The sequence below is a fragment of the Myotis lucifugus genome, unplaced genomic scaffold (genome assembly GCF_000147115.1).
Source record: "Myotis lucifugus unplaced genomic scaffold, Myoluc2.0 scaffold_43, whole genome shotgun sequence".
NCBI lineage: Eukaryota > Metazoa > Chordata > Mammalia > Chiroptera > Vespertilionidae > Myotis > Myotis lucifugus.
The window spans coordinates 7441574-7467825 of NW_005871091.1; the positions used below are offsets into that span (position 1 = coordinate 7441574).

The 26252-nt window shown below is 41.4% G+C and overlaps 2 protein-coding genes across 2 annotated transcripts in view; one reads left to right on the forward strand and one right to left on the reverse strand.

Annotated features, from left to right (window-relative positions):
- Positions 1-1785: 1785 nt before the first annotated feature.
- On the forward strand, positions 1786-5535 carry BAAT (bile acid-CoA:amino acid N-acyltransferase). The gene is made up of 3 exons (XM_006088083.3): positions 1786-2424; positions 2653-2855; positions 3919-5535. Exons 1-3 carry the CDS (start codon positions 1965-1967, stop codon positions 4558-4560), a joined length of 1305 nt encoding a protein of 434 aa, XP_006088145.1. The 5' UTR covers positions 1786-1964; the 3' UTR covers positions 4561-5535.
- A 6698-nt stretch (positions 5536-12233) lies between these two features.
- The window catches only part of PLPPR1 (phospholipid phosphatase related 1), a 192157-nt gene continuing 178138 nt past the window's right edge, over positions 12234-26252 (reverse strand). Inside the window, exons 6-8 of the mRNA XM_006088084.3 lie at positions 23082-23258; positions 19307-19438; positions 12234-13372 (exon numbers count right to left, since the gene is read on the reverse strand). Coding sequence (XP_006088146.1) covers positions 13340-13372; positions 19307-19438; positions 23082-23258 — 342 coding nt within the window. The 3' untranslated portion in view covers positions 12234-13339. The remainder of the gene's footprint in view (positions 13373-19306; positions 19439-23081; positions 23259-26252) is intronic.

Consider the following 26252-nt stretch of genomic DNA (forward strand, 5'->3'; position numbering starts at 1 on the left):
ATTTCTTCTTTTTACACCAGTCCCTTTAGCATTTCTTGCATTGCTGGCTTGGTGGTGATAAACTCCCTTAGCCCTTTTTTTGTCTGTGAAGCTTCTTATTTCCCCTTCCATTTTGAATGATAGCCTTGCTGGATAGAGTATGCTTGGATTCAGTCCTTTGCTTTGCATCACTTTGTAAATTTCTGTCCATTCTTTTCGGGCCTGATGTGTTTCTGTTGAGAAATCATTTGATAATCTAATGGGAGATCCCTTGTATGTAACTTTCCGTCTCTCTCTTGCAGCCTTTAAGATTCTATCTTTGTCCTGAACATTTGCCATGGTAATTATGATGTGTCTTGGTGTGGGTCTTTTCGGGTTCACCTTGTTTGGGACTCTCTGTGCTTGTGTGATTTTTTTCTTCCCCACCTCTGGGAAGTTTTCTGGTATTATTTCTTCAAATAGGTTTTCTAACCCTTGTTCCTCTTTCTGTTGTTCTGGCACCCTTATTATTTGTATGTTGTTTTGTTTCATGTTGTCCCATAGCTCCCTTAGGCTCTCCTCCTTTCTTTTAATTTTTTTCTCCAATTGCTGTTCAGTTTGGGTGTGTTTTGCTTCCCTGTCTTCTATTTGCTAATTCGGTCCTCTGCTTCTCCTAGTCTACTGTTGAAACTTTCAATGGTGTTTTTTATTGCAGCTATATCACTCTTCATTTCTTCTTGGTTCCTTACATAATTTATTGATTTTTTCATCTGTTTCTTCTTGCTTCTTGCATAAGTTGTTGATTTTTTCCTCCATCCGGTTTATGCACTCTAGGACCCTTAATATGAATTCTTTTTCTGTCATGTTGCATGCCTCTGTATCACTTAGCTGCTTTTCTGGCGAGTCCTATTTTTCTTTCCTTTGGGGGTTTCTTTGTCTACCATGTTTGATCGTACCGCCATATCTAGCTGTTGAGTCATTCAGTGGCTGCTCCATGGGTGGCAGTGGCTCCTCGGGCTGCGGTTGCTCCTCGAGTGGTTGTGGTAGCAGCTGCTCCTCAGTTGGTAACAGCTCCTCTGGTGGATGCTGTTCACAGTTGTGGTGGCTCCTTTTCCATGTTTTCTTTTATCAATGCCTCTGATTCTAGCTCATATTTTCCCAGGTCCCTATTTTATTTTTATTTTACTCTGTATTTGTTTGTCTGTAAACAGGTTCAAATCCTTTGAGAAATGAGGATTTGAAAAAAGGAAGAAAGGAGAGAAAGGGAGAAAGAAAGAAAGAAAGAAAGAAAGAAAGAAAGAAAGAAGAAAAGGAAGGTAGGAAGATAAGAAAGGAACACCCCAAATTTTCCTCATAATTGAGCAGAGTAAGTATAGTTTCTTTACTACAAACATAGAGACAAGATCATAAAGTTTTAGTTTCCCTTAAAAGGAACCAATAATAGGAACTGTGAAAGAGCGGAAGGTCAGATTTACAAGGGCAGGGAGAGCTTAGAGACAGAAAGTAAACACACCACAGTATATTTTGTGTTTATGTGCCTGTAGCCCAGGTAGGCAGGGGGCAGAAAATCAGCACTGGTTGTCCTCTAAGCCCTTCCTCATGCACCTTTGGGTTCCAACAAACACCCTGTGAAATTGGTCCCACGGGTATTATCTCCACTGAGGAATTAAAGCTCAACTGTCTTAAAACCACACAACTAAGATTTAACACACTGTTATATAATGGATAAGACAGGAGACAGTGGTGCCAGACCCAGCTTGAATTTCCAGTTCTACTATTTATTATTTATGAGACTTTGACATGTCACTTAACCTGTTTCCTCCTATTTCAACGAGAATAATGGGCACTCTCTGCACAGTTTCCTCGCCCTCCTCGAAATATTCTGCAGACCTCGCACCGTCTCCAGAAATCTAACTTGGCTGGACCTCACACAAGCCTGGTCTGGACTTTTCCCTTGGAATTTTCTCCAATGCAAAGCCTCCTCTTCTGCTGCAGGGCAGTCGCCAATGTTCCAGCTGACAGCCACCCCAGCCAGTGCGCTTTCTGACGAGCCTGTGCACATCCGAGCGACAGGCCTGCCTCCTTTGCAGCTGGTGACCCTCGCGGCATCTCTGAAGGATGAGAAGGGACACCTGTACCGGTCCAAAGCCTTCTACAGGGCTGACGAGGCCGGTGAGCTGGACCTGAAGCAGGCTCCTGCAGTTGGAGGCGACTATGTGGGGGTCCATCCCATGGGCCTCTTCTGGTCTATGAAGCCTGACAGGCCTTTTGGGAGGCTGCTTAAGAGGGATGTGAACAGCCCCTTTTTGGTCACTCTGGACTTATACGACTCAGTTTGCTCCCACGATTCAGCCACGGCTCAGCCCCGGGCCAGCCAGGTGGTGCAGCGCTGGTTCCGCAGCCCCGAGACGCAGCGGGTGCCCATCCGAGAAGGCCGCGTGCGGGGAGCCCTTTTTCTCCCTCCAGGTGAGACTGGTCTTCGGTGGTGGAGAAAACAGTGTTGATGGAAATAAAGACAAAATCAAAGGGCATCAAAGTATCGGAGAACTAGTATGTCCCACGATCTGTTAAAACGAACTTGCCCTTGTGTGTTTGTGTGTGAAGGTGGAATTCATTTTGCACCGCCTGTGCTCTCTGCTGGACCCTCTTCTCCCTCTTTCTAATCTCATTCTCTCCTCTCTTTGCTGTTCTCAGGGGACGGCCCTTTCCCAGGAATCGTGGATTTGTTTGGGGGTATAGGGGGTCTAGTTGAATTCCGAGCCAGTCTGCTGGCTGCCCACGGCTTTGCAGTCCTGGCATTAGCATACTTTGCCTATGAAGACCTGCCCAAGCTACTGCGGGAGGTGGACCTGGAATATTTTGAGGAAGCTGCCAACTTGCTACTAGCTCATCCCAAGGTATTTAAAAATTTTTTCATTTTACCTTGTAACCTTATAGCAAAAGACAAAAAAAAAATCACAGATGTCTGTTCGGATCATTTTACCAGTCTGTTTAAACCTGGTCATAGTACAACAGTTTACAGTTAAAATGGGAATGCTATTATCTACCTTGTAGGATTGATGCTCATATCTGCCCTAGGGGACTGTGGGATTGATTGGAGATCAGCTTAGTGCTTACTAAGGACCCAGTGAAGAAAAAGACAAGAAAAAAAGGGTGGATATTATGATTATTTTCAATGGGCAGAAAGCCAAGACTTCTTGCATTTAAAGTGCTTCCTTTTTATTTATGACGGGTGCTTCAATGTTTTATCAGGTGATTGTGTTGGGAATACAATTGTGAGCAAAATCATTTACCAGGTGACTATGTCTTTGCTGTTGTCTATCCAGAATGCTGGTCCTTTCCTCCCTTGTCTCTCAGACCCTTTATTCCCCTCTGCTCCCTCAGCCTACAACAGAAGGAAGGACCCACTCCTCTGACCTACTGCTTTTCCTGTTGGACTGGGTCCTGAAATTACCTGTTGGTAGAATTCAAGTCTTTCCTCCTTAGGATTAGCCTTTGGGTTAATGGACGTCAAAACCTCTGTAGCTGTAAAATGCTACTTAAATAGGAACCACACTGACATATTATTTGAAAGAACCCAGGAAACCTCTTTTCCTAGCTGGAGAAAAGAATTTGATTCTTCAGAAAGCTCACCTGCCTCTGCTTTTAGGGTGTAGATTGTTGCTGGTGTATTAGATCCTTCAGGCTTTTATAGAACTCTGCCTTTGATAAAGAGTGTTTATTTCTATTGTTTCCCTTGAGCCTCAATAACAATCCTGCAGGTAGGTAATACTATCACCCGCGCAAGACAATAGGCTTAGAGAGGGGAGGTGGGTAGTGTCCACAGTTGCAAAAGCTGGTGACCCCGAGCGCCAGGACTCCCTCCTCACTTGTGCTAATGCCCGTCATACTAGCTAGTGGCCTGTGGCCCGGCTTCTCAGTGGATGGCCTGCCATGGGTTCCCTTCATTTTGTGTTTCAGATCCGAGGGCCAGGCATCGGAGTGCTTTCCGTGAGCAAAGGTGCAGAGATCGGGCTGGCCATGGCCTGCTTCCTGAAGCAGGTGGTCGCCACCGTCTGCATCAATGGGCCTACTGCCCTCTATAACTTTCCGTTCAGGTACAGGGGTCTGGTTATGTCACCCATTCCCTCGTTTCGGGAGCGTGTGCGGGTGCACGTCTCAGGGGCTGTTAGCCTCTTCCACTACAGGGGGGACCCCCAGGAGAAGCTGAATCAGCGGAGTGTGTTCCCTATTGAAAAGTCCCAGGGTCAGATCCTCTTCATTATAGGAGAGGATGACCAATCGGTCAATAGCAAAGAATATGCTAAGCAGGCCCTGGAGCAGCTGAAGAGCCATGGGAGAAGCAATGGAAGGATGCTGCTCTACCCAGGGGCAGGCCACCTTCTAGAGCCGCCCTATGCACCCCTGTGCTACGCTTCAAGTATTTACCCCGTTTCTGCTCCCCTTAATAACCCCATTGCCGGTTCCCGTAATTACTCCCTTTCTCAACCCCTGCTCTGGGGAGGGGACCCTGCTGCGCATGCTGCAGCCCAGGAGCACGCCTGGGGAGAGATCCAGAAATTCTTCAGGCAACACCTCACTCCAACCAGAAGCCAGCTCTGAGCAAGCGCTGAGGCTGAGATGGAGGAGGATAAGGCAGGGATGTGGTGAGGAGAGGAGCCCTTCTGATTTCTCTATATTCACAAACATCTTGAATGAACTGCAAGAAAACTGGACGAAATCAAAGGACCAGGGCATGGGTGCCTCTGAAGTATTTGACAAATTTGTATGTACTTTGAATTTTTGTAAATTGAATATTAGTGTATATGCACCAGGAAATGTTGCTATTTCAATGCAAACGGAATCTTTTGTACCCCTGTTAGGGATGTCTTGTGTCCAGGTATTGCCACCACCTGAACTCTCCTATCAAAGTTGGCATCTCTAAAAATGGTCAATTTGATGTTATGTGTTTCATGATGAGATGTAAGGTAGAGTGCCCAGAACTACCTCTAACAACACTGTTGAATTTGAACTTAATCAAGCCTTTAGATCAAATGTCTTATTAATGTGGTGGCTAGAGAACAAATTAAATGGCACTTACAAAAAGACAGTCAAACAAATCCAGATTGTGGGTCATTCCATGACGTAGTGTCTTTACAAGTTGATTACCAACTGACCTGGTTTCTTCACAACTTAGTTGCATGAAAAATTTGCAGGGATCAGAGTGTCATCTGAACTCTTCCTATAGAATTTGATGTTAACAATTATTTTCCCTCAGTGCTCTGGTCTTTTTATTTTGGCAAGTGTAATGCTTGCTATAGATTTCCAGTTGATACTTTAATTTTTTTTTTAGAATAGGATGCTTCTTTTTATTCCTAAAATATATTTCTTATTACAATTTCAATCAGGAATGGGATTGAATTTAATCAAGTGCCTTTGTTATTTATTTACATGCTATCTCCTTTTCCTCTTAGTTTGACTCACCAAATACTTGTCTATTCTAGTGATCTTTTCTAAGAATAGCTTTTGGTTTGGTTATCAGTCAAATCTGACTCATCAATTTCTGTTTCTTTAAAATAAATGCATCCCCAATGAGAAGTCTGATTGTTAGTCCTTTGTGGGGTTTTTTCCTTCTTTCTTTGAAAGCTTTTTACAATTTTCTGTTTGTTCTTAGTGTTCTGAGAGTCCATCAGAATGTGACCAGGAGTGGGTTTATTATTTCTGTTTTATTTTGCTTGATAGTCTATGGGCCAAAAATTATCACATGTTCATGCCTAAAACAATCACAGGCATGGGAAATGAGACCACCATAACATCTTAGACAATCAAGATTTACTACCATGGGTATGGAGATGAGCCAAGCATACATTGAAGAACATGTCCATTTGGTGGACAGTGAACAAAAATGAGATCCATTACTAACAAGGGCTATTGAATTGCCCAACAGCATGGTTTGCCCACCTGCTTTTCCTTAATAATCTTCATAACAAATGAAAGCTGGGGGCAGTGTTCTTCTGGTGAAACCACATTTCAAGTGTTTTCTATAACCTATGGACAAAGATGACTCCTGAAGTGTCTTGTCCAGACATTTTGATTCTCCAAGCTATTCCCTCCTTCCATGTATCCTTTGCCGGCCTGCAGAAGTCCCTTTGGTTTAAATTAATATGTGGAAGTCTTGTTATTTTCCTATTTAAGTGCATATGTGAGTCCCAGTGATTTTCACCCTATCAGATTCCCTTTCTATGGTGGTTAGACAAAAGACAACAGTTTATTTAATACACAAATAATTCTAGACCTGTCAGCCCTAAACAGTCTCTGGATTTTCTTTATCTCTAAGGCTTGCCACTCTATTGTTTCATTGTCATGTTTTAACCATGTCTGGGTATTTTTCTCTCATTCTTCGTATGTGCTCTTCACAGACTTCTGTTGCTTCTGGTAGAAAGTTTTATTGATTTTGAAATCTGTGCTGCATATATTGTTGGTAGCCTAACTTTCCTCCTTTCTAGTGGTATCCAATTGGGTCCCTGTGCTTGGAGAATTCTAGACTTAACTCCAGCCCCCACAGGTGAGTGCTAATTGGTGTGGACCAATCATATTGGTCTTTTCTCTTCATCCAGTGATTAGTGTAGGCTTGGACATGTGACATCATTCTGGCCAATGAGATGTCAGAGACATCTGAAGATAATGGAGATTGAGAGACATTTGGGAATTTGGCGTGAAGTTTTCCTTGTCTTAGAAAACAAAGAGATGGGAGATTTTCCCTTTGGATGTTGTTTTGGGGCCATGAGAGCAGCCAGACTGAGGACAAAACCAATACACAAGGTCTGAGCCAAAGGAGTTGCAGAGAGTGGAACGAGGGCTCTAATTATGTTGTTTTCATAGCTGTTTAACCTTTGGATTTTTTTATTAGATTCAATAAATTTCTTTATTTGTTTAAGCTACTGACTGTGGGCTTGTCTGTTATTTGTACTGAAGACTATCAGGATCGTGGACACTCTCCCTTGATCTGGCCTGAGGCGGTATAGTAGGATAAATTGCACAGCCAAAATTTTAAAAAGAAAATTGAGTGAGAGGAATTAAAAATCAATAACCATTTTGAATTTATTTATTAGACTTTTAAAATTTTGTAAGTCACATAATATGCATAACCTGAGGATTATGTATTGTAGTGAGAGGTGACTGTGTTACATTTTCTTTGTGATGATGGGATAGTGAGAAGTGAAATCTATGGTGAGTAGAGTCACCTTCTGAGTGGAGATGAGCTGACAATAAGCCATCTATTTTATAGAAACGCAGACACAAAAATGCTTATTGAGTGTTTACTGTATACTAAAAACTCTGCTAAAGGCTTTTCACAGTTAGTTACCTGATTTAATTCTCACATTAACTTCTGGTGTACCTTCCCCATTCAATGCTCTCACTTCAACAGTGAGCACCTGGTGAGGCTGGGAGTTCAATTTGCACTGTAATTCAGCCAGTCACAAGATAAGATTCTGGGTTTGATTTTTAGCAATCTCGGCCCTGTGGCTAGAGGAGATAAGGATATTCTTCAGAGCACACATAGAGGCTTTCAGATCATTTATGGGCACATAAGCTTGGAATTCAAACCCCCGAGTTCATCCTTTTCTTCTTCACTTTGTCCAGTGACATTAAGATCAACTAGGTGATCTTACATTCGTTAGTTTACCAACCAGTCAGTACCCACATCTGTATTCGTTGAGGTTCTCCAAAGAAACAACAGCAACAGAATGTATACAGAGAAATACATTCACTATCAGGAATTGGCTCATGCAACTGTAGAAGCTGAAGAGCTGCAATTGGCAAGCTGGAACTGAGGAAAGCTGATGTAAGTCTAGCCTGAATGCCTAAAAACCAGGAGAGCCATTATGTAAATTCCAGTCTGAAAGCTGGCAGGCTCAACGTCCAAAAGCCAACGCTTCATCTGAGCATGAAGGCAGGAAAAGACCAATGTCCTCGCTCCAACAGCCAGGCAGGGGGCATTCCTTCTTACTTGAAGGAAGGCCAGCCTTTTCATCCTACTCAGCTTTCAACTCATTGGATGGACTTTACTCTGTCTACTGATTCAAAACGTTAATCTCATCCAAACACCCTCACAGACATACCCAGAATAATGTTTGACCAAATGTCTGGGCACCTGGTAGTTCAGTTAGGCTGAGATAAAATGAACCGTCACAGCACAGGGAGACACTAAAATATTTCCATTTTAGTGCTGTGTTAATTAAGCTGTGGAGAGCTGACTTTACCTAAACTCACATAAGTAGAGATAAGTTAACAATAGGATTGAACTTACAGTCTTTTCCCAAGACTCATGTAACTATTATTTCACCCAGCTGACAGCAGTATCTACCCAGGCTGCCGTAGCTTTTCTGTTATGGCTTCCACTATAATTGAGGCTGAATGTGGTAAGTGTCCTTATAATTTCTCAGTTTGATTGGCTCAGCACGTAATAGTAAAAGACAGACTTTGGTAGTTAAAAAAAAAGTATTATGTAAAGTCTCTTACATAATAGTAAAAGACAGACTTTCTCCTAGTCCAAAGACACGAGGCCTTTGCAAATACTTTGATATTACCACACGCACAGCAAGATAAAGCAGGCCAAACAGAGGTGTGTTTTGACCTCAGTGAGAAAGGTCCAGTGAGTGTTCGGCATTGTCCTGAATGAGAAGAACTGGGACAGAGAAGAAGACAACCCACCAGTTGAGGAAAACCAGAGGAAAGTCATGTTGGCCATGGGACCAGGGCTGTGCAGTAAGCTTTTCCCAGGGCTCATTGAAATATCCATATACACTATTTTATTTTATTTTTTGGCTGGGATTTCATGCTCACCTAACAACATTTTAACTAACAAAATGGCTTTGTAGACATCTCAATTACAAGATGGGGTATGGGTAAGGAATGTCAACTTCTGGACACTAGAGAGAGATGATTCTACCATCAATTAATAAATGGTTTTTTAGTTTAGGTTATGATGTGTTAGAGATAATATTTTAAAATGTACTTACATGCATTTCTCTCGGCATTCTCTTGCTCCTTCCCCCACCCCCACCCCGACCCCGTGCTATTTACTTGCCTTGGGGAGGTTTAGGATTATTACAACAATAATATGAAGAGAAGGAAAGTGTTAATGTCACCCAAAGGGATTGGATTTTACCATAAAGAGACTGGACTAACCGGATTAGAGGCAAATACACTTAATAGGCAAATTAAGTTTATTTTTCCCCCTCTACTCAGTGGGATAGAGAGGCTCGTTAGGAGGTTTAGATTAGTGTTAGAAAATATTTATGCAGAGAAACGGGTTATCCTGCTACATTCAATAGGTAAGAGTCCTTCACAAAACACTGGTCATCTCTGAGGAGCTCAGATCCTGGTTTCAGCCCCTCAGGCTGAGGTTCAGACCTGGCATGTGGTGACTTTTGTCCTGAGAATCCTGCCTGAGTGATCAGGTAGAATCAGAGACCACACCTTCCTTGCCTTGACACCCTGCCCCACCAGTTGTGGTCAAGTTACTATGAAAAGCTATGGAAATACGCATGGGGGGTGGTGGTAATTGTAACTCCCAAGCAGGGGAGTTAAAGTTAGAAAAGTTTCTCTAGAAAGAAAATGTTACTGAAAGCTGTCATCTCACCACATCCAATCTAGCCTCAAATCCTGTTGAGTCTATCCTTCCAATCCACTCTCCATTATTACTACTACTACCCTCGTTCAAGTCATAATCATGGATTGCCCAATACAGCGACCTCTTAATTGATCATCTCCTTTCCATTCTTGATTCTGTTTAATTTAGTCTACACACAGAAGCAGCTCAGAAGGATTTCTGAGAAAGACAAACCTGATTATGTCGTTCTCTTGCTTACTGGGGGCTTTCTGTCTTTTAAGGGTGTCCTGTAACTTTAGAGTAAGTTCTAAAACCCACAACAAGGCCTCCAAAGCCACCAACATGCTCACCAGCATCATCAAACACCTTTCACTGTCCTCCAGTCACTCTGGCTTCCCTTTACTTCTTCACGTGCATAAAGCTTTTTCCTGCCCCAAGACCTTTCCACATGCTGTTTCCTTGGACTCATAGGCATTTCTCTGCTTCTGTCTAGTCACTTCCTACTCATTCTAACATATATGTCAGTTTTTTAAAGAAGCCTTTTCTATTAACTATCTTGCCTTATCTAAATCAGGTCGCCCTTCAAAGCACTAATTATATATCAATTGGCTTGTGGTTGTTTTCCTTTTTTTTCTATACTTGATTCTAAGGGTAAGAAGTAGGTCAATTTATTTTGCTGCACATTCCTAGTTCTTAGCATAATTCCTGACACACCATAGAAGCTCATTAAATACTTATCAAAGGAATAAATGTATCATTCGATCCCGGGACATCTGGATCAAGAACAAAGACACAAGTAAGAGGTTTGGTGTTCATTACAAAATTCTCACAGTAGTACAAGGGATGATAGAAAATGACAGGCTAGTTCTAGTACACATCTTGAATTCAGCAGGGCAGAAATAGTGTAACAGCTTTAATGTAAATACTCCTTAAAACAAACTAGGGCCATCTAGTATTTAATGTATCTGCTTCTAAGATATTTAACACCCTTGAGAGGTTCTGGTAGTTGCACATAATATGGAAATCAAGTCAACTTTTGTAAACAAAAATGCTACTCCTGGCTCTTCTGCTCTTTAAATCATCCCAGCGATACCCACTCCTCTTTCTGAGTATGGGATTATGCCTGTTTGCATTCTCCAGTTCAGTAGAGCAACATACAGCCCTTCTGTGGATCACAGCCTAACAGGGAGATCTTTAGGCCTTATTAAAAGAGACACCCACATGTTCATAACTGCTGAGTGCAGTCTCCTCACCCTTACTATTCCTGTATCTAAATAAACTTATCTTTCAGATGCCTTTAGGAGCCATTCAAATTCTCTTTATGTCCAAGTGAGTCAGGTCTCCTTTAGCCAAATTAGGAGGAAGTCTATAATCCTAACTGTTTACTCTGTCAAACCCTGTTCTGGGTGCTGAACCAAAGAAATAGTTATCCTCAGGGGCTAATTGTCTCATGAGGTTGCTTATATCAACACTCTTTGTTAGCCTTTCTTTAGTTTCTTCCTACTTCCCTCTCACAGTGAGTCAGACTTCTCAGGCTCCCCTGGGCTTTCCTTAAAGAGAGGAAGAAAAGATCGTTGCAGAATTCACTCTTTCTGAGACTAAGTGACCACTTGTCCTATGTAGACAGAGGGCTTTGTTTTGGGATAAGGCCCACGTGAGGGGTCCCTAGCCCTAAGAAAGGAATCTCCATTGGCAGGCTTGAAAGATAATGTGAGGTCCGTGAAGCAACTTGGGGCTAAATAGGGGCAACACCAAGGTTGCCATGGCATAATGGTAGGAATCAGACTGGCTCAGGGGTCCCAGCGATGTGAACCCAGACATGCCCCTTAGTTCCAAGTACCTCAGTGTGGTGTCCTGTGGAACATGACTCCGTCATGTACCAACATACCCGAAGCCAAAGGCCAGGAAATAGGGGTCTGTGGCTAGAGAGCTCGGGACGTTTCTACTAGGTCCTTCCAGATTGAAACCAGAGAGAAGAATACAAGGATAATGCTCAAATCATCAAGTTAAGTTCTTGAAAATACCATCTGGTAGGTAGATAGTTGAATGGCCTCTCATTGAGGCAAGAAATGGGTAATGTAAAATCAGTGTAGCCTGACAGCATTTTCCAGAATGTCTTTCCATGAACATGAAATAGAGTTGAACTTTCATTGTTGCTATAAAATAAAAATCCTAAAATATGTTTAGAAAACGAATCAGTCTGAAATTGGGCAACATTACATGTAGATAGCTTATATAAGAGCCCAAAGCTTGCAAGTTCCTTCTCATAAACAGAATCCATCCTTCTCATGACATGCTTTTTTTTGTTTTTACCTATAACATCCCCAGAACCATCTAAATAGGTATTTCACCTACACCACCCCTGAACCAAGAAAGTAGGTATTTCACCTATACCACCCCCTGAACCATCTAAGCAGGTAACTTTTTTGGTTGTTGTTGTTGTTTGTTTTTCAGAAAAAAGCCTTTGGATACATTGAAGGCATCGTGATGTAGTGGGAAGAGTGGAATTCGGAGCAGACCTGGATTCTAACACTGGTGCTGTATGTGCAGCCTCTTTTAGGATTTAGCTCAGCAGGCTTGGAACTGCAAAGTATAAATGTGTACTGAGGACACTTCATTGTAACGATTCCAATACCTCTGCCCAGTGGATGAAGCTGAAAATAAAGGACATGAGCCAGAATACATTTTGTGATAACTTTTTTTTCTCTTCTCTTTAGAAAAAAAAATATGTACAAAAAAAGGTAAGAAGAGCCAACATGGAAGTGTCAAGAAAACATTCGGATAGGTACAGACAAGGGAGCTCCTCTCTTAAAGGAGTTTCATATCGGTTATCACCATGCTAGAAAAATGAGATGCAGTTAAAATTCTAGAACAATTAAAAGCCACAAAATCAAGCTGTTGCTCTGGGCTCTGGGTTGTAGATGCTCTGATAATAACCTTTCTGTAAAATAATACTGTGCAAACTGTAAAATATTCATTTTCATATAAAGTCCATACAATATGATATACAAAACTATTGAGTTGACAGGGGAGGCTGGTGCTGGCTGCTTTTGAAAGAAGGCGAGGGTCACATGCCTACCCAAGGGCATAATTTCAGAATCATCTTGAGTTTCGTAGATGGGAGAGACCATTGTCTAAGAAAGAATCATATAATCCCAATACCCCTCAAATTCAGGATTTTTCTGCCAATTGTTTGTGTAACGAGGTGACTTCATTAATATATTACTTTAACTTAGAATGCGGTGACACATGAAGAGATCAGAACACCAAGTTCTTTTTGAAAGTAATATTTCTTTCTGTACAATTTGATTTTGACATTTGCCATTATCCAACATTGTCCTCCCTGCAACTCAAAAGTTAACTTTCATTAATATTCAAAAATTCTGGAGGAGGCAGCAACTGTGATAATAAACGGTTAAAGTGAATTGTTAATATTAATTTTATTTCTGTGTCTATAAAACTGAGAAAAGATCTGTGTACAAATATCACAAAAACAACATCAATCATTGAATAAATGTGGTTCTTCAATGCACACTTGAACAAGAAGAAAATTTCGTTGGTTTGAAATTCTGGCATAAATATATTAAAGCTGACCAAAAAAAAAAAAAAAAAATCAGGGCAAGCTACATCACTTCCTCATACAAAAATGTACAAAACATTAGCCTCTAACTAGATAAACATAATACTTGTCTTCACAGTTTGACATTGAGTAACTGTGTGTCTTGAAGTATTGAATTAGAGGGTGATTAAAAAAAACACAAACCAGCTTGTGACACATCAGCCGTCTCAGGTAACTTCGGTCATGGAGGCAGAGTGATTCTGCAAACACAAGCAGATAAAATCTTAGCGATGGGTTGATTGACACCTACATGCACCCACTCATCTTTCCCCCCTGAATCTCTCTTGCTTTCTTATCTCCTCGAGTTTGCACAGGCTGTTCCCTCTCTGTGATATGCTCTTCTGAGACCTCTGAAATTATTGCCTCTCCTGGTAAATCTTCCCTCATTTTTCAACCCACATCAGATGATTTTTTTCATCCAAATTTGTTCTCTCTATAGAATTCTGCGTTATGTTATACTTACTATATATAGGATCTCAAATAACTATAGCTATCTCCCACATCTTTTAAAAGGAAACTAGAGGCCCGATGCACGAAATTCGTGCAAGAGTAGGCCTTCCTTCCCCTGGCTGCCGGCACCAGCTTCCCTCTGGCACCCGGGACCTGGGCTTCCCTTGCAGCCCCAGCTTTGTCCAGAAGGTTGTCCGGAAGGACGTCAGTCTAATTCGCATATTACGCTTTTATTATTATAGATGTTTTTAATATTGGACAGTTCTAACTTTTGAAAAATTTCCATATTATTTATTCTTTGAGTCATGAGTTATATAGCAGTGAGTTTAATATTTTCAAATGCACAGGTGTTTTTTTTAGGTATTTTTGAAATTTTTTCTAGAGAATATAGTCTGTATGATATAGATTCTTTAAAATTCCTTGAGATTTACTTTATAGTCTTCTATGTGGTTTGTTTTCATGTTTCATGTGTTTTGAGAAGGATTATACATAATGCACATTAGATCACCCTTTTTAAACATTGATGTCTTTACTATATTTTGTTTGCTTATTAATTAGAGAGAAATGTGCTAAAATCTCCTACTACGATTGCAGCTTTTTCTAGTCAATTTTTGTTTATATGCTTGTTTATATAACCCCTATATTTTGTTTATATAATTTATTTATTTATTTATTTATTTTTTTTAAAATATATTTTATTGATTTTTTACAGAGAGGAAGGGAGAGAGATAGAGAGTTAGAAACATCGAAGAGAGAGAAACATCCATCAGCTGCCTCCTGCACATCTCCCACTGGGGATGTGCCCGCAACCCAGGTACATGCCCTTGACCGGAATCGAACCTGAGACCTTTCGGTCCGCAGGCCGACGCTCTATCCACTGAGCCAAACCGGTTTCGGCTGTTTATATAATTTATATATGCAGTTGACCCTTGAACAACATGGGTTTGAACTGTGTGGGTCCACTTATAAGCAGATTTTTTCCAATAAATACTGTAAATGTATTTTCCTTTAGGATTTTCTTTCTTTTTTAAATATATATTTTTATTGATTTCAGAGAGGAAGAGAGAGGGAGAGAGAAATAGAAATATCAATGATGAGAATCATTGTTTGGCTGCCTCCTGCATGCCCCCTATTGGGAATCAAGCCCACAACCCAGGCATGTGCCCTGACTGGGAATTGAACTTAGATCTCCTGGTTCATAGGTCGATTGTCAATCACTAAGCCACATTGGCTGGGCTCTTTTATGATTTTTAAAATAATATTTTCTCTTCTCTAGCTTACTTTATTGTAAGAATACAGTATATAATACATATAACATAAAATATGTGTTAATTGACTGTTTATGTTCTTGGCTTCTGGTCAATAGTAGACTATTAGTAAAGTTTGGGGGGAGTCAAAATTTATACATGGATTTTCAACTCTGTGTGTGTGTGGGGGGGGGGTCAGGTCCCCAACCCCTATGTTGTTCAAGGGTTAACTGCATAACCCCCACCTTTTGCAGCCCAAAGCTTCCTCTCTTGTTTGAACTTAACCTCTCCCCACCCACCTCTCCCATCTCATCCTCAGCTCCCAAGTCCACAGAATTGGCAAATAACTTAAGAAACTGTAGCTATAGCTGTAATTAATTATTACAGGTTTCCTGATTCCTGTTTGAGAGCTCAAATAAGAATTTTAGAAATTGCCTATTTTGTATTTTTCAAGGTACTCTTATCTGTCATATTTGTAAAAACTAAGGTTGGATGCATTTTTACCATAATGTGAAAAATAACTGTTATAGTATGCTTCCCTTTTGAAAATGGATTTTTGGCTAATACTTCGGTCATTTATAATATTCCATTTAAGAGTAAAAGCTTAAGATGAAGTCATCCAACACTCTCAGGTAACTAAATGGGTGACTTTGGGCAGATTTCTTTCTCTCCAAGTTCGTTCTCTCCAAGTCCTCTTTGCTACTTAGAATATGAAATCTTTGATATCACTGGCATGAAGGGGGCCATCAGAATTCCTCTGGGAATTTTTCTTAAATATAATCTTTTTCCCCTCCAAATTGCTGAATTAGAATCTCCTGGAGTAAGGTCCCAGGCATTTGGATCTCCCATGGATTAGATTCTTGTGTGTGTTAAAGAAAAAACAAGTCTTCTTCCCCTCTCCCCCATCTGGAGACACAAGGAAACGAAATTGTTCAACACTAAGCTTGATTGCTCTGGGGAATGTGGGCATGCAGATGCAGAGAGTGGCTTGAAGCCAGTGTCTTTAGGATCACAACAACTCTATAGGACCACAGAATAATGCTTTGGAAACGTGGCCATTTCTGTTTTGTTTGCATTCTGTAATTATCTACTTTCTGGTTTCTCTTCAGTACTTGGGAAAGATTTTAGAAAAATGCACCCTGTCTCCATCAACCCAACCAAGGGGAGTCACAGAAGGCAGACATTCAAATGTGAGTTGATATTTGAGAGAGGAAAGCAACACAGTAGCTCTGGGGACTCCATGTGGCAAAGGGGAAAGAAAGTGTCAGGAGGAAGGAAAGAGGGGCGACTGGGTACCCTCCCCATCCAGACAATCTACTCTTCTCCTTGAGGTATTTTGAACAGTGGGATGGATTTCATGGGTGTGAATGGTGCTCTGAAAGAGAGGTTCAGATCTCCTGTCCGATCTCCCAGATCTGCCTCCTGGGTAGATGGCTCCAATTCAGAAATGGCAAAGGACTAGCTTCTAACCGAAAACACGGATGTTGGAATTGCACAGGGGAGCTCTTGCCCATAGGGGAAAAGGGAGGAAATATTTATTTGGGAAGAGCTGTAGCTCAGTTCAAACACACTAACCCCTAGGGCATGTTTCCATTTTCAAATGAGAGTTGCAGATTTCAAAACGAAATGTCCCTGGAATGAAATCAGGGCCTTTAGAAATATATAGGCTTGTGTCTTCATTTTGACTGGGTTACGTAAACACTTTGTGCTTTACTCACTTCATCTATAAAATAGAATAATGATGCCAATTGCAGGATTCTTATGAGATTGAATGTGATGGTTTGAAATAAGCCATCTTTCTTGACCAACAAATACAGGGAACATTCTCCTCACTCGCCCTGTGGAAATATTTGACATTAACAGCGGTGGGTGGTTACTTGAACCTCCCACGTTGGTATGGAAGACATCACTTGAGAGGTCAGAACTTCCATCCAGCTTCCTGTAGCTTCACTTGGACTAGCCTGCACAAGTCCTGTTCGCTGTTGCTCATACATTTCTAATTCCCATCGAGGTTCTATGGCCTGATTTTAGGTTCTTTGTTTTGACTCAAGCATCTAGCTCAGGCGTTGGTTCTGGCTTGCATCTGTCTACTCGCCAAACATTATTTCACACCCAGTGAATGCCAGGAAATATGAAGAGTCAGGAAGATATAGTTCAGATCCTCAAAGATCTCTAAGTCCTTGTAGGAGGCAGACGTGAGGGGATATTCTTGGCTTTAATTGTGAGGGGCGGTCCAGAGGGACTCTGAGGGTCCTCTGGCCCAAGACTGGTATTCAGGAAAGGCCTCAAGTTGTACCTAGATGAGGTGATCTACATAGATACAAAGATATGTGAAAGAAGTTCCACTATTGCCTATTGTGAGCAATAAATCAATATAGTAATTAAAAGATATTTAAAAATCTATCTTGTGAATAGCAGTTTTTGAAACCCTGTTTGGCACTTCATTTTTCAATGTAAGTGGAATCTCCCAAAATATGGCCTGGTTGTCTCTTGGCCTGGTCAACTATTTGTGGTCTCGAAGAGAAGAGAGAAGGAAGGTGGAGAAGGCTTCAGACAGAGGGTAACCCTTGAGCAATGTCGGGAGGGAGGGTGGGTGGGAACGAGATGTCCTCAGACCGGGATGTTCCAGGTGAAGTAAACATTTACAAGGACACAGAGATTGGCATGTTTGTGGAACTCAGCAAATATTTCTGTTTGCTTTTCAAACCGACCTTTGTCTTTAGTTGCTTCACCTCAAAAAATAGAGGGAGCCACTCTGACGTCACCAGGTATAGAAACTTAATGAGATAGGGGAAAAAAACTAGGGAGGGTCTATTTCACCATTTCATTACAAGGTCTCATTATTTAAGCTAATTTGACATTCCACCTGCATCAACAGGCTAGCTATAAATAAACCAGTAAGATATTTTCAGCACATTCTTTCTAATTAGACAGTCAAAAATTTCATCTTAATACAGGTTAAGAGAAAATAAACAAATAAAATACTTGGCACTGGATTTAAGGGAGAGCGCTAAATATTTTTCCCAGGATGGAAATAGCTTTATTGGATTTTTCTTCTGGTTTATTGATAACATTTAAGAGTATAGTTATCTTAGAGATATGACTGATAGTTAATAATCTTTATTTATTTATTTATTTATTTATTTATTTATTTTTAAATGTATTTCTTTATTGATTTCAGATAGGAAGGAAGAGGGAGAGAGAGAAACATCAATGAGAGAGAATCATTGATCGCTGCCTCCTGCACACCCCCTACTGGGGATCAAGCCCACAACTTGGGCATGTGCCCTTGGCCAGAATAGAACCTGGGACCCTTCAGTCCACAGGCCAACGCTCTATCCACTGAGCCAAACTGGCTAGGGCGTTAATAATTTTTAAATAAAATAGTGAAAAATATTTTTATACTGTACTGATATGAAGCACACGCTAATTCCAGGGGGAGGTGACTTACTTTCCTTTGCAGGATCTATACAAATGGATTAGAAAGAAAATGCCAAATGGAAGCAAGATTTCAAGATAGATTGTTATAGTAAGTAAACATGTGGGCAGAAATCACTCCCCTCTCTACTTAAAGAGCTACCCATTTAGCTCTCTGACATGCCGGGTATGTGGTTTTGGGCAAGTGATTTAACACCTTAATCTTCAGTATTCCTATATTTAACCCGGAAATGGGGATGATACTATTGATTCAATAGGTTTTTGTTCACATCAGAGGATATTTGTAAAGTTCCTCGCAACTGTCCAAGGTAGAAGTGAGCGAGTGAGGAATTCCATCTTCTCCACACTTTCCCTGTCTTCTCAGACAGAATGTATCTTTCTTCATTTATATTCACACAGCAAATCTTGGATCTGTGACTCATTATGCCAGCTTATGACGACTCACTGACATCTGCCTTCCCTAATCATCTGAGAGTTCTTTGAGGGCAAGGATGGTGTGGCTAATTATTTTCTGTATCCCTGGTGTAAATAAATGATCAGCAAGTATTGTTGCATCGGATTTTTGATGGTTGTTATCAGAACAGATCCAAAAGGACGCTTGCATCTATTCTGTTAATAACCTTGTAAATGTGCTTCTAGTTTACATCTGTCAGTACATATAACAAAACCGTTTTCTTTCCAAATATCGTCCTAGTTACTGAATCAAATGGACCTCCCACGTAGGTGGTCCAGATTTCCTAACTGTGCTATCACCCTGGAGGCCAAGGTATCCTGAAGCAGCTGAGGTTCACCTGAGGCTAAGAACTTCCTGGGACTCATGATTGCCAAGCCCCAGGATAAAGGCAAGACTGCCTGAGGGGAGCTGTGAAGTTCCCGAGGGCCTTTACACCAGACTTTTACTGCTGCTGGGCAGATGCAGTGGTGCCTGCTCTCAATAGAATAGTTAAACGGAACAGGCCTGAGCCTGTGGGCTTGGTTGCTACAGCCACTTTACTATACCTGTGCACTTAAGGTTTCCAGAGGGCTCTCTATCCTTGGGAAAGCCATTAGGGGCACTCCGCGGGGATCCTCGGGTTTGGGTTTGGAAGGAGATCCTTGTGTTCCTTTAAAGTTATGGACCACACACATTCCCTGCAGGATGAGGGGTAAAAAGATCAGGTCAGACTACAGACATCAGTGCCTGGCCATCTCTGAGAGTGGCAGGCTGTTCCCCTGGAATGTCATTGCCATAGTGACGTCTTCCTTTGAGCCAGTGGGTAGGGACCATGGAAAGACCTGGGGTGCAGCCCAGGGTGCCTGCTGAGCACATGTTAAGTCAGTGATGACGAACCTTTTGAGTTCGGCGTGTCAGCATTTTGAAAAACCCTAACTTAACTCTGGTGCCGTGTCACATATAGAAATTTTTTGATCTTTGCAACCATAGTAAAACAAAGATGTATATTTTTGATATTTATTTTATATATTTAAATGCCATTTAACAAAGAAAAATCAACCAAAAAAATGAGTTTGCGTGTCACCTCTGACACGCGTGTCATAGGTTCGCCATCACTGTTCTAAGTGCTGAGGAAGCACCCGTTGAATCACCAGATGGCCAATGATAATCCATCCACCCACTGAGCCTGACCTGTGAAGTGAGAGCAATATAATTCCTACCTCATAAATCCATAAGGATGAAAAGACACGATGATTATAACACACCTGACATTTATTGAGGGCAACTATGTGTCGGGCATTGTCCTGAGACTTTTACTTACTTCATTTAACCTTCTCAACAACCTTACAACTTAGGGAAGGAGGCACAGAGAAGCTAGATAATTTGCCCAATGTCATAAAGAATTTTAAACTCCATAGCTCACACCACTATCATATTTTGCCTCTTAACAAGTGCCAAACATACAGCAAATACTCATTCACTGTTAGCTAGTCTTTAACTTCTACCTAATATGATCATCCTTAAATCATGTGACCACTTTGTAATACTTTAAGCGAAAAATAAAAAAGAAAAAAAAAAAGAAAAAAAAAGAATCTTTCCCTCTAAATAACTACCTACTCTTCTTTATTTCCTACTGAGGCCCCTTCATACTTCAGTCTGTTTTCACCATCTGGTCTGCTTCTGTTGCCCATGGAGAGTTTGTCTGTTTCTTTCCATGCTCTTTCTTTCATTGTTCTGCATCTTTGTTTCTATATCCAGTGCCTCTGAGTCTTTCCTGTCATTCTTCCAACCCTGCAGAACATTTTCATAAATATTCCCTCCCTCCTTCCCTCCATCTCTGCTTAAACTCCCTCCATTCAGGAAATGGGAGAAGTGGAAGGTGTTGAAGTTGAAGAGACTCTGGAGTTGAAAAGACTCAGGCTAGATGCACGGCTTATTGATTGTGTAGCCATTGGGCAAGTTACTTATCTTTGAGCCTCACTTCCCTCCTCTATGAAATGAGGATCAGAACACTGTGAGGGCTGTCCTAGGGGCACATGAAGTGTAGGGTATATAGTAATTGCTCAACTAATCATCTCCCCCTCCACCCACCCTTTTCATCTTCATAGGAAACACAAAACAATAATGAACATATGACACAAGTGTGCTCCTCTTCTCAGACTCTCCTCTCCTTTTCTGTCTGCTCTCCAAGTCTCTGCTTTGGAATGCTTCCAGTCTTTTCTACAACACCCTCCCCCTCCCATATTCCAGCTTACTGAGTGGGCATGTGAGGTTGTGTGCATGTGCACATGTAGTTACAGTGTGGTCTGTCACCTGCCGAGCAACTCAACAGCAGGGCTGGGTCTTACAAAAAGATCATTTGTGGAGAACAAGTTTAGACATTTGCCGTCAATTGGGAAGCCAATAATGGGCCACGTAGTAGGAAGCAGGGCTATGAGTCACTGAGAGAAAACAAGTTTAATGTTAAAGCAGAATCTGTATATGGGGTCTTAGCAAACACAAAGCATTTTATAGGTTCCATTCTGGAAAAACCCCATCACATTTTTTTTTGGATAGTCAACACTGCTCTTTCTCTCTAGCTGGGGCGGGCTGGCTCCAGGGCTGAGGGACAGCAGCATTGGCTGACTTTCCTTTTGAGCCCTCTCATGGATGCAGTATTGATGTCTCTTTGAAAACTCTACCCTCTCTGAAGTCACCTCTAGTCTTTCCCTCTTTAAAAAAAGCAACCTTAGGAAAATATCCCCTATGAGACATCAACGCCTCAGAACATCCTCAGCACCACGCTTCCTGCGGCTTCACCCAGTGATTTTGCATGTAAGTACACCTTTCACTGTAGAAGAAAAGCCTGGATCCATTAAAAATAATTTTGAATTAGAATGGAGTTTCCCAATCAGTGTTCTGAATAAATGTGAGCATTTTCTGTGTGTACCTTCGCCAATAAAAACACTGGAAAATGGTTAGTGGTTGGGAGAGGCACGTGTGTACTTTATATATGTTGGGAGGACAAGGAGGAGTTAGGTCATGGGACTGTGAAATCCTGCTGTGTGGGATGCCAGTCTTACTGACTGCAGAAAGGGAGGGGACATCCAGACTGCGCTGGCTTCAGTCTCAGACGGGAAGTGGGCTGAATATTATGAGGGATTCACTTCATGAGCAACATGTGGCTCTCCAGGCCTGGTGAGTGACTGTAAATCCTCTTGGGCCTATTTTAAATCCTTGAGGATTACTAAAAACCCGCACCTCTATGGTCTGCCCATGCAACAGAATACTATACAGCAAGAAAAAGGAATGAATTGTTGATACTAGTACATGCTGCAACACGAACGCCTCTAATAATAATTATGCTGGGTGAAAGATGCCAGAGAAAAAATACATACTATATGGTTCAATTTTTATGAAATCCTAGGGAAGGCAAACTAATATAGGGTGAGGAAAAGAAGATCAGTGGTAGCTTGGGAATGAGGGGAAGGAGAGGGTGGGAGAGAAGGACGAATCTAGATGTCAAAATTGATCAAATTGTACACTTGTTGTGCCATATGTTATAGGCCTATCAGACCTCAATAAAATTGAAAAAAACACACACCAGAAACAATAAAAACTAACCCTGTCTCTTCCAATCCAACTTGGATTAAGGGATTTCCTAATTGAAGACGTAGGCAGATCCCCATGTATTTGAGAAACTAAAATATCATCAGAAATACAAAGATATGGAGAAAACTGTGTTACCCACAGCTCTTCTCTAGGAAGAGAATAATATGTTGTTGAGAAGCCACTTGTAGCAGAAATAAGATGTCCGAGGGCATGCTCAGATAATAACAGGGGCTTTCTAAGAAATCTGTGGTTAGCTGAGAGTGTGCGTATTTCTGAGTGAGATATGCAAGTCGGCAGGAGCTCAGTTCCCTGGGATGCAGGGGAAGAGGCTGCCTGCTTCCACCAGTGGTCTTTGTTCTCTGTGCTTCCCCCAAGCACCACTTAGCTTCTCCCAACACATCCTGAACAAGCATTTTAGAACAATGGCTTGAAGGTATGCAAATCACTATCTGCCCAGCCCCAGTCCCAGCCCCAATCCCAGTGTTGAAGAAAATGGAGCAACCATTCTTCCTGGGCAATCTTCTCCCGCATCCCCAGGGGGAACATGCAATCACATTTCTGAAGGAAAGGGTGCGTTAGAAATCATTCTTGCAGCAATAGGATGCATAATACTTGGAGAATAATTGCAACTCGCAAGGTTCAGGCCAGAGAAACACGGGTGTAGACTGGGACGTCTGGGAACCTGACTCCCCATGGTCTTGGGCAGCCTCTCAGAGGGCACGAAAGGGAGAAAGAGGGAAGCTGACTTACCAGAAACAGGGCTACCGCAGTGCCCAGGATGAAGCCCGCGATCACATCGGAGCAGTGGTTCCTGTATTCAGAGACCCGGTTGAGGCCCGTCAGGAAGGCCATGCAGAGGGTCCCGAGGCACAGCACGGGCTTGGCCAGTCGGCTGCTCTTCGTCTTGATTGTGCTTGTGATGTACATCTGGAGCAGGACAGAGATGGGGGGTGACCCGGAGGCTCCTCATACAGTGCACGCACATGCACGCACCGACGCACGCAAACGGGGGCTGTGCCAAAGCAGCCACATCAACCCGGTGAACAGCTCCCCTCAGCTACACAGTAGAGTTTGGGTAGAAAACTACTGCAGCGAGAACAATGGATAGATGTCCATTAACATGGTGTTTTGTATTCTAGGGGACATGTGAACAAAAATTATGGTTGACAGGAAGAATGAGCACGGAATAATGATCAGATTCAGAAGACACAGGTGTATTTTTAAAATATATTTTTATTAATTTCAGAGAGGAAGGGAGAGGGAGCTAGAAACATCAATGATGAGAATCCTCAGTTGGCTGCATCTTGCACGCCTCCTAACGGGGATCGAGCCTGCAACCCAGGCATGTGTCCTGACCAGGAATGGAACTGTGACCTCCTGGTTCATAGGTTGATGCTCAACCACTGAGCCACACCGACAGGCTCAGAAGCTGCAGTTTTCACGTAACAAATTTAAGCACCATTTTGGGTATTAAGAAACCCATGTGAGATTCTCAGATACCAAATAATCCTTCTATGAGAATGAAGTTTATGGAGAAGATCAGGTAGGTGAATGACTCTACATTTTACTTTTTGCGTCCCCCATACTGCTAGCTGATTCTTTACACTTCTAAGCAATGAATACGAAAGCATTTATTGATTAGTTGATTGACTAAATTAGAACTTCCCAGCCAGTGTGTCACACGAATAGATTTCAGTTGTGCTGGAAATTGATTTCCACATTCCTTGGGACAACTGTGATCAGCTCTATCCATTCATTGACTCTAGTGTATTTTAAAATATTAATTTACAAAATTGTGTCAGGACATACAAAAGACTGGGAAGACCTAAACTAAGTAAAGAATGATTATTAAATTTATGACACTTGAAATTTATGAAGCCTAAGTGTATGTAGGCTGTTCTTTAATTTTATTTTTCAATTACAGTTGACATTCAATATCATTTTATATTAGTTTCAAGTGTAATATGTAGGCTATTCTCATTTCACTGTGAGGAGGTGGGCCATGTTTCATAGGCTCAGTTATCAAATGGGTTCCCAGTGGCCTAGTTAGGAAGATGTGTCTCTTTCAAATAAACACTTTGTTAGATCTTCTTTGGTAATAGTTACAAGAAACCAGTAGAGGGCACTATTGATCCATCATTTCTTGAACAAAAGTGAGAAATGCGTTTGCAACCCTGAAAAATGGTATGCTGATACTTAATTTATAGTCTGTGGTGTGTTTGTGTGGCCTGAGCACATACAAGTTCCAATAGGTGCATTTTACAATATTAGAATGGAAACTGTTAATTTCCTAGGATGATGTTTCAACATGGTGTGAACACAGGGTGATGGGATTCTTTTCATTACATGTAGCAGATACCCTGAAAAACTGTGGTTAGATCAGAGCTACATAAATACAGCATGTTATTACCATTCTGAGGCTATGTAAGTGATGCTATGTAACATTTATACCAGGTATATTTAAGTTTAGTTTTTCTATATTTTTAAATATAACCTTTATAAATCTTTCCTATTAAATTATAAACTATTAAGAGTATGAGGCCTACAGTTAGTATTCTTCACAGTATGAACTAGTACTTAGGAAATATCTGTTGAGTAATTTCTGAAAGGACTTCACACATAATAGGGGCTCAGAAATGTTTGCACAGTTGGAATCTTGTATCAGGGTTTATCTGATGATAGAGAGGCATGACTTGAATTGGCTTATATCTGAATCCTTGAAAATGTGCTATAGCTGCATCTATTCTGAGTGAGCTGGCTCTACTTACTTTTTCTCCCCCAAAATAAATTTATATCGTACTTGATGAGGGCAGTTTATTACAAGTAACAGATTTAATTTTTATAATGGTATTGTAAAATTAATTTCACATAGCAATGAGTCGAGCCTGATAAAAATATAGAAAATGGTGCAAAAGCACATTGCTTCACCCTGGCTGGTGTGGCTCAGTTGTTTGGGTGTCATCCCATACACTGAAAAGATTCCTGGTCAGGACACATGCCTGGGTTGAGCGCTCTCACATCGATGTTTCTCTCTCTCTCTCAAAATCAATAAAAATATTTTAAAAGTACATTGCTTCATATAACTTAGGTTCTAGATAACTTAAGGCAAGTCAATATTTTGAATATGAAAAAATACGGTGAATGCCTGAGAGGACTTTCTTTGCTTAAAAGAATCCTGGCATAGTTGTTTGTTTGTTTGTTTAAATAAAGTGAAGAAGCCTCACTGAGCTATAATGGATCTGCTTTGTAAATTGAGGCTTCTGTGTGATTTATGTATGTGTTTTCTTACTGTGGGGGGGGGAGGGGCAGCTGAAATAACTTTTATCGCGCATTCATTAAAGAAAAATCTTAAAGGAATAATGAAGAAGACATTTTGTATAATTGGTGGTTGGTAAATTGGTCCTATGGATGTGATCCTGTAAATGGGACTCCAAGGAAACTTTGTTTTGGAGAGAATATTTAGCGATTACAGTGGGGCCTTGACTTATGAGTGTCCCGACTAACGAGTTTTTTGAGATACCAGCTGTCTCTCGGCTGATTTTTTGCATTGAGTTGATAGAGTAATTTGAGTTAACGAGCTCCTTAACGAGCTCGGTCTCGGAACGAATTAAACTCGTAAGTCAAGGCCCCACTGAATCTTAAAGTCTACTAAAGAGACAGACTGGTCGTGAGCCGCTCTTTTCCTCCCTGAATGTATGTAATTCAGAGTAATTGCAGGAACTCTCTTCCCTCAGAGGCAGACTCTCGGGGGGGGGGGGGGGGGGGGGGGGGGGGGGCAATTTAAAATTTCTTCCCGGGTGGGTGGGGGGGCGTCTCCACGTGAGCTAGTGGAAGAAGTTGCATTTAAAAAAGGATTAGTTCTGCGGATTCTTACCCCACTCCTCTCCTGTAATACTAAGTTACCTCGATTCTCCGACAAGA

Coding starts and splice junctions, on each gene's coding strand:
- BAAT (XM_006088083.3), top strand. CDS start 1,965: ATGTTCCAGCTGACAGCCACCCCAGCCAGTGCGCTTTCTGACGAGCCT. Junction 2,425..2,652: donor AGCCCTTTTTCTCCCTCCAG/GTGAGACTGGTC, acceptor TGCTGTTCTCAG/GGGACGGCCCTTTCCCAGGA. Junction 2,856..3,918: donor TGCTACTAGCTCATCCCAAG/GTATTTAAAAAT, acceptor TTTGTGTTTCAG/ATCCGAGGGCCAGGCATCGG.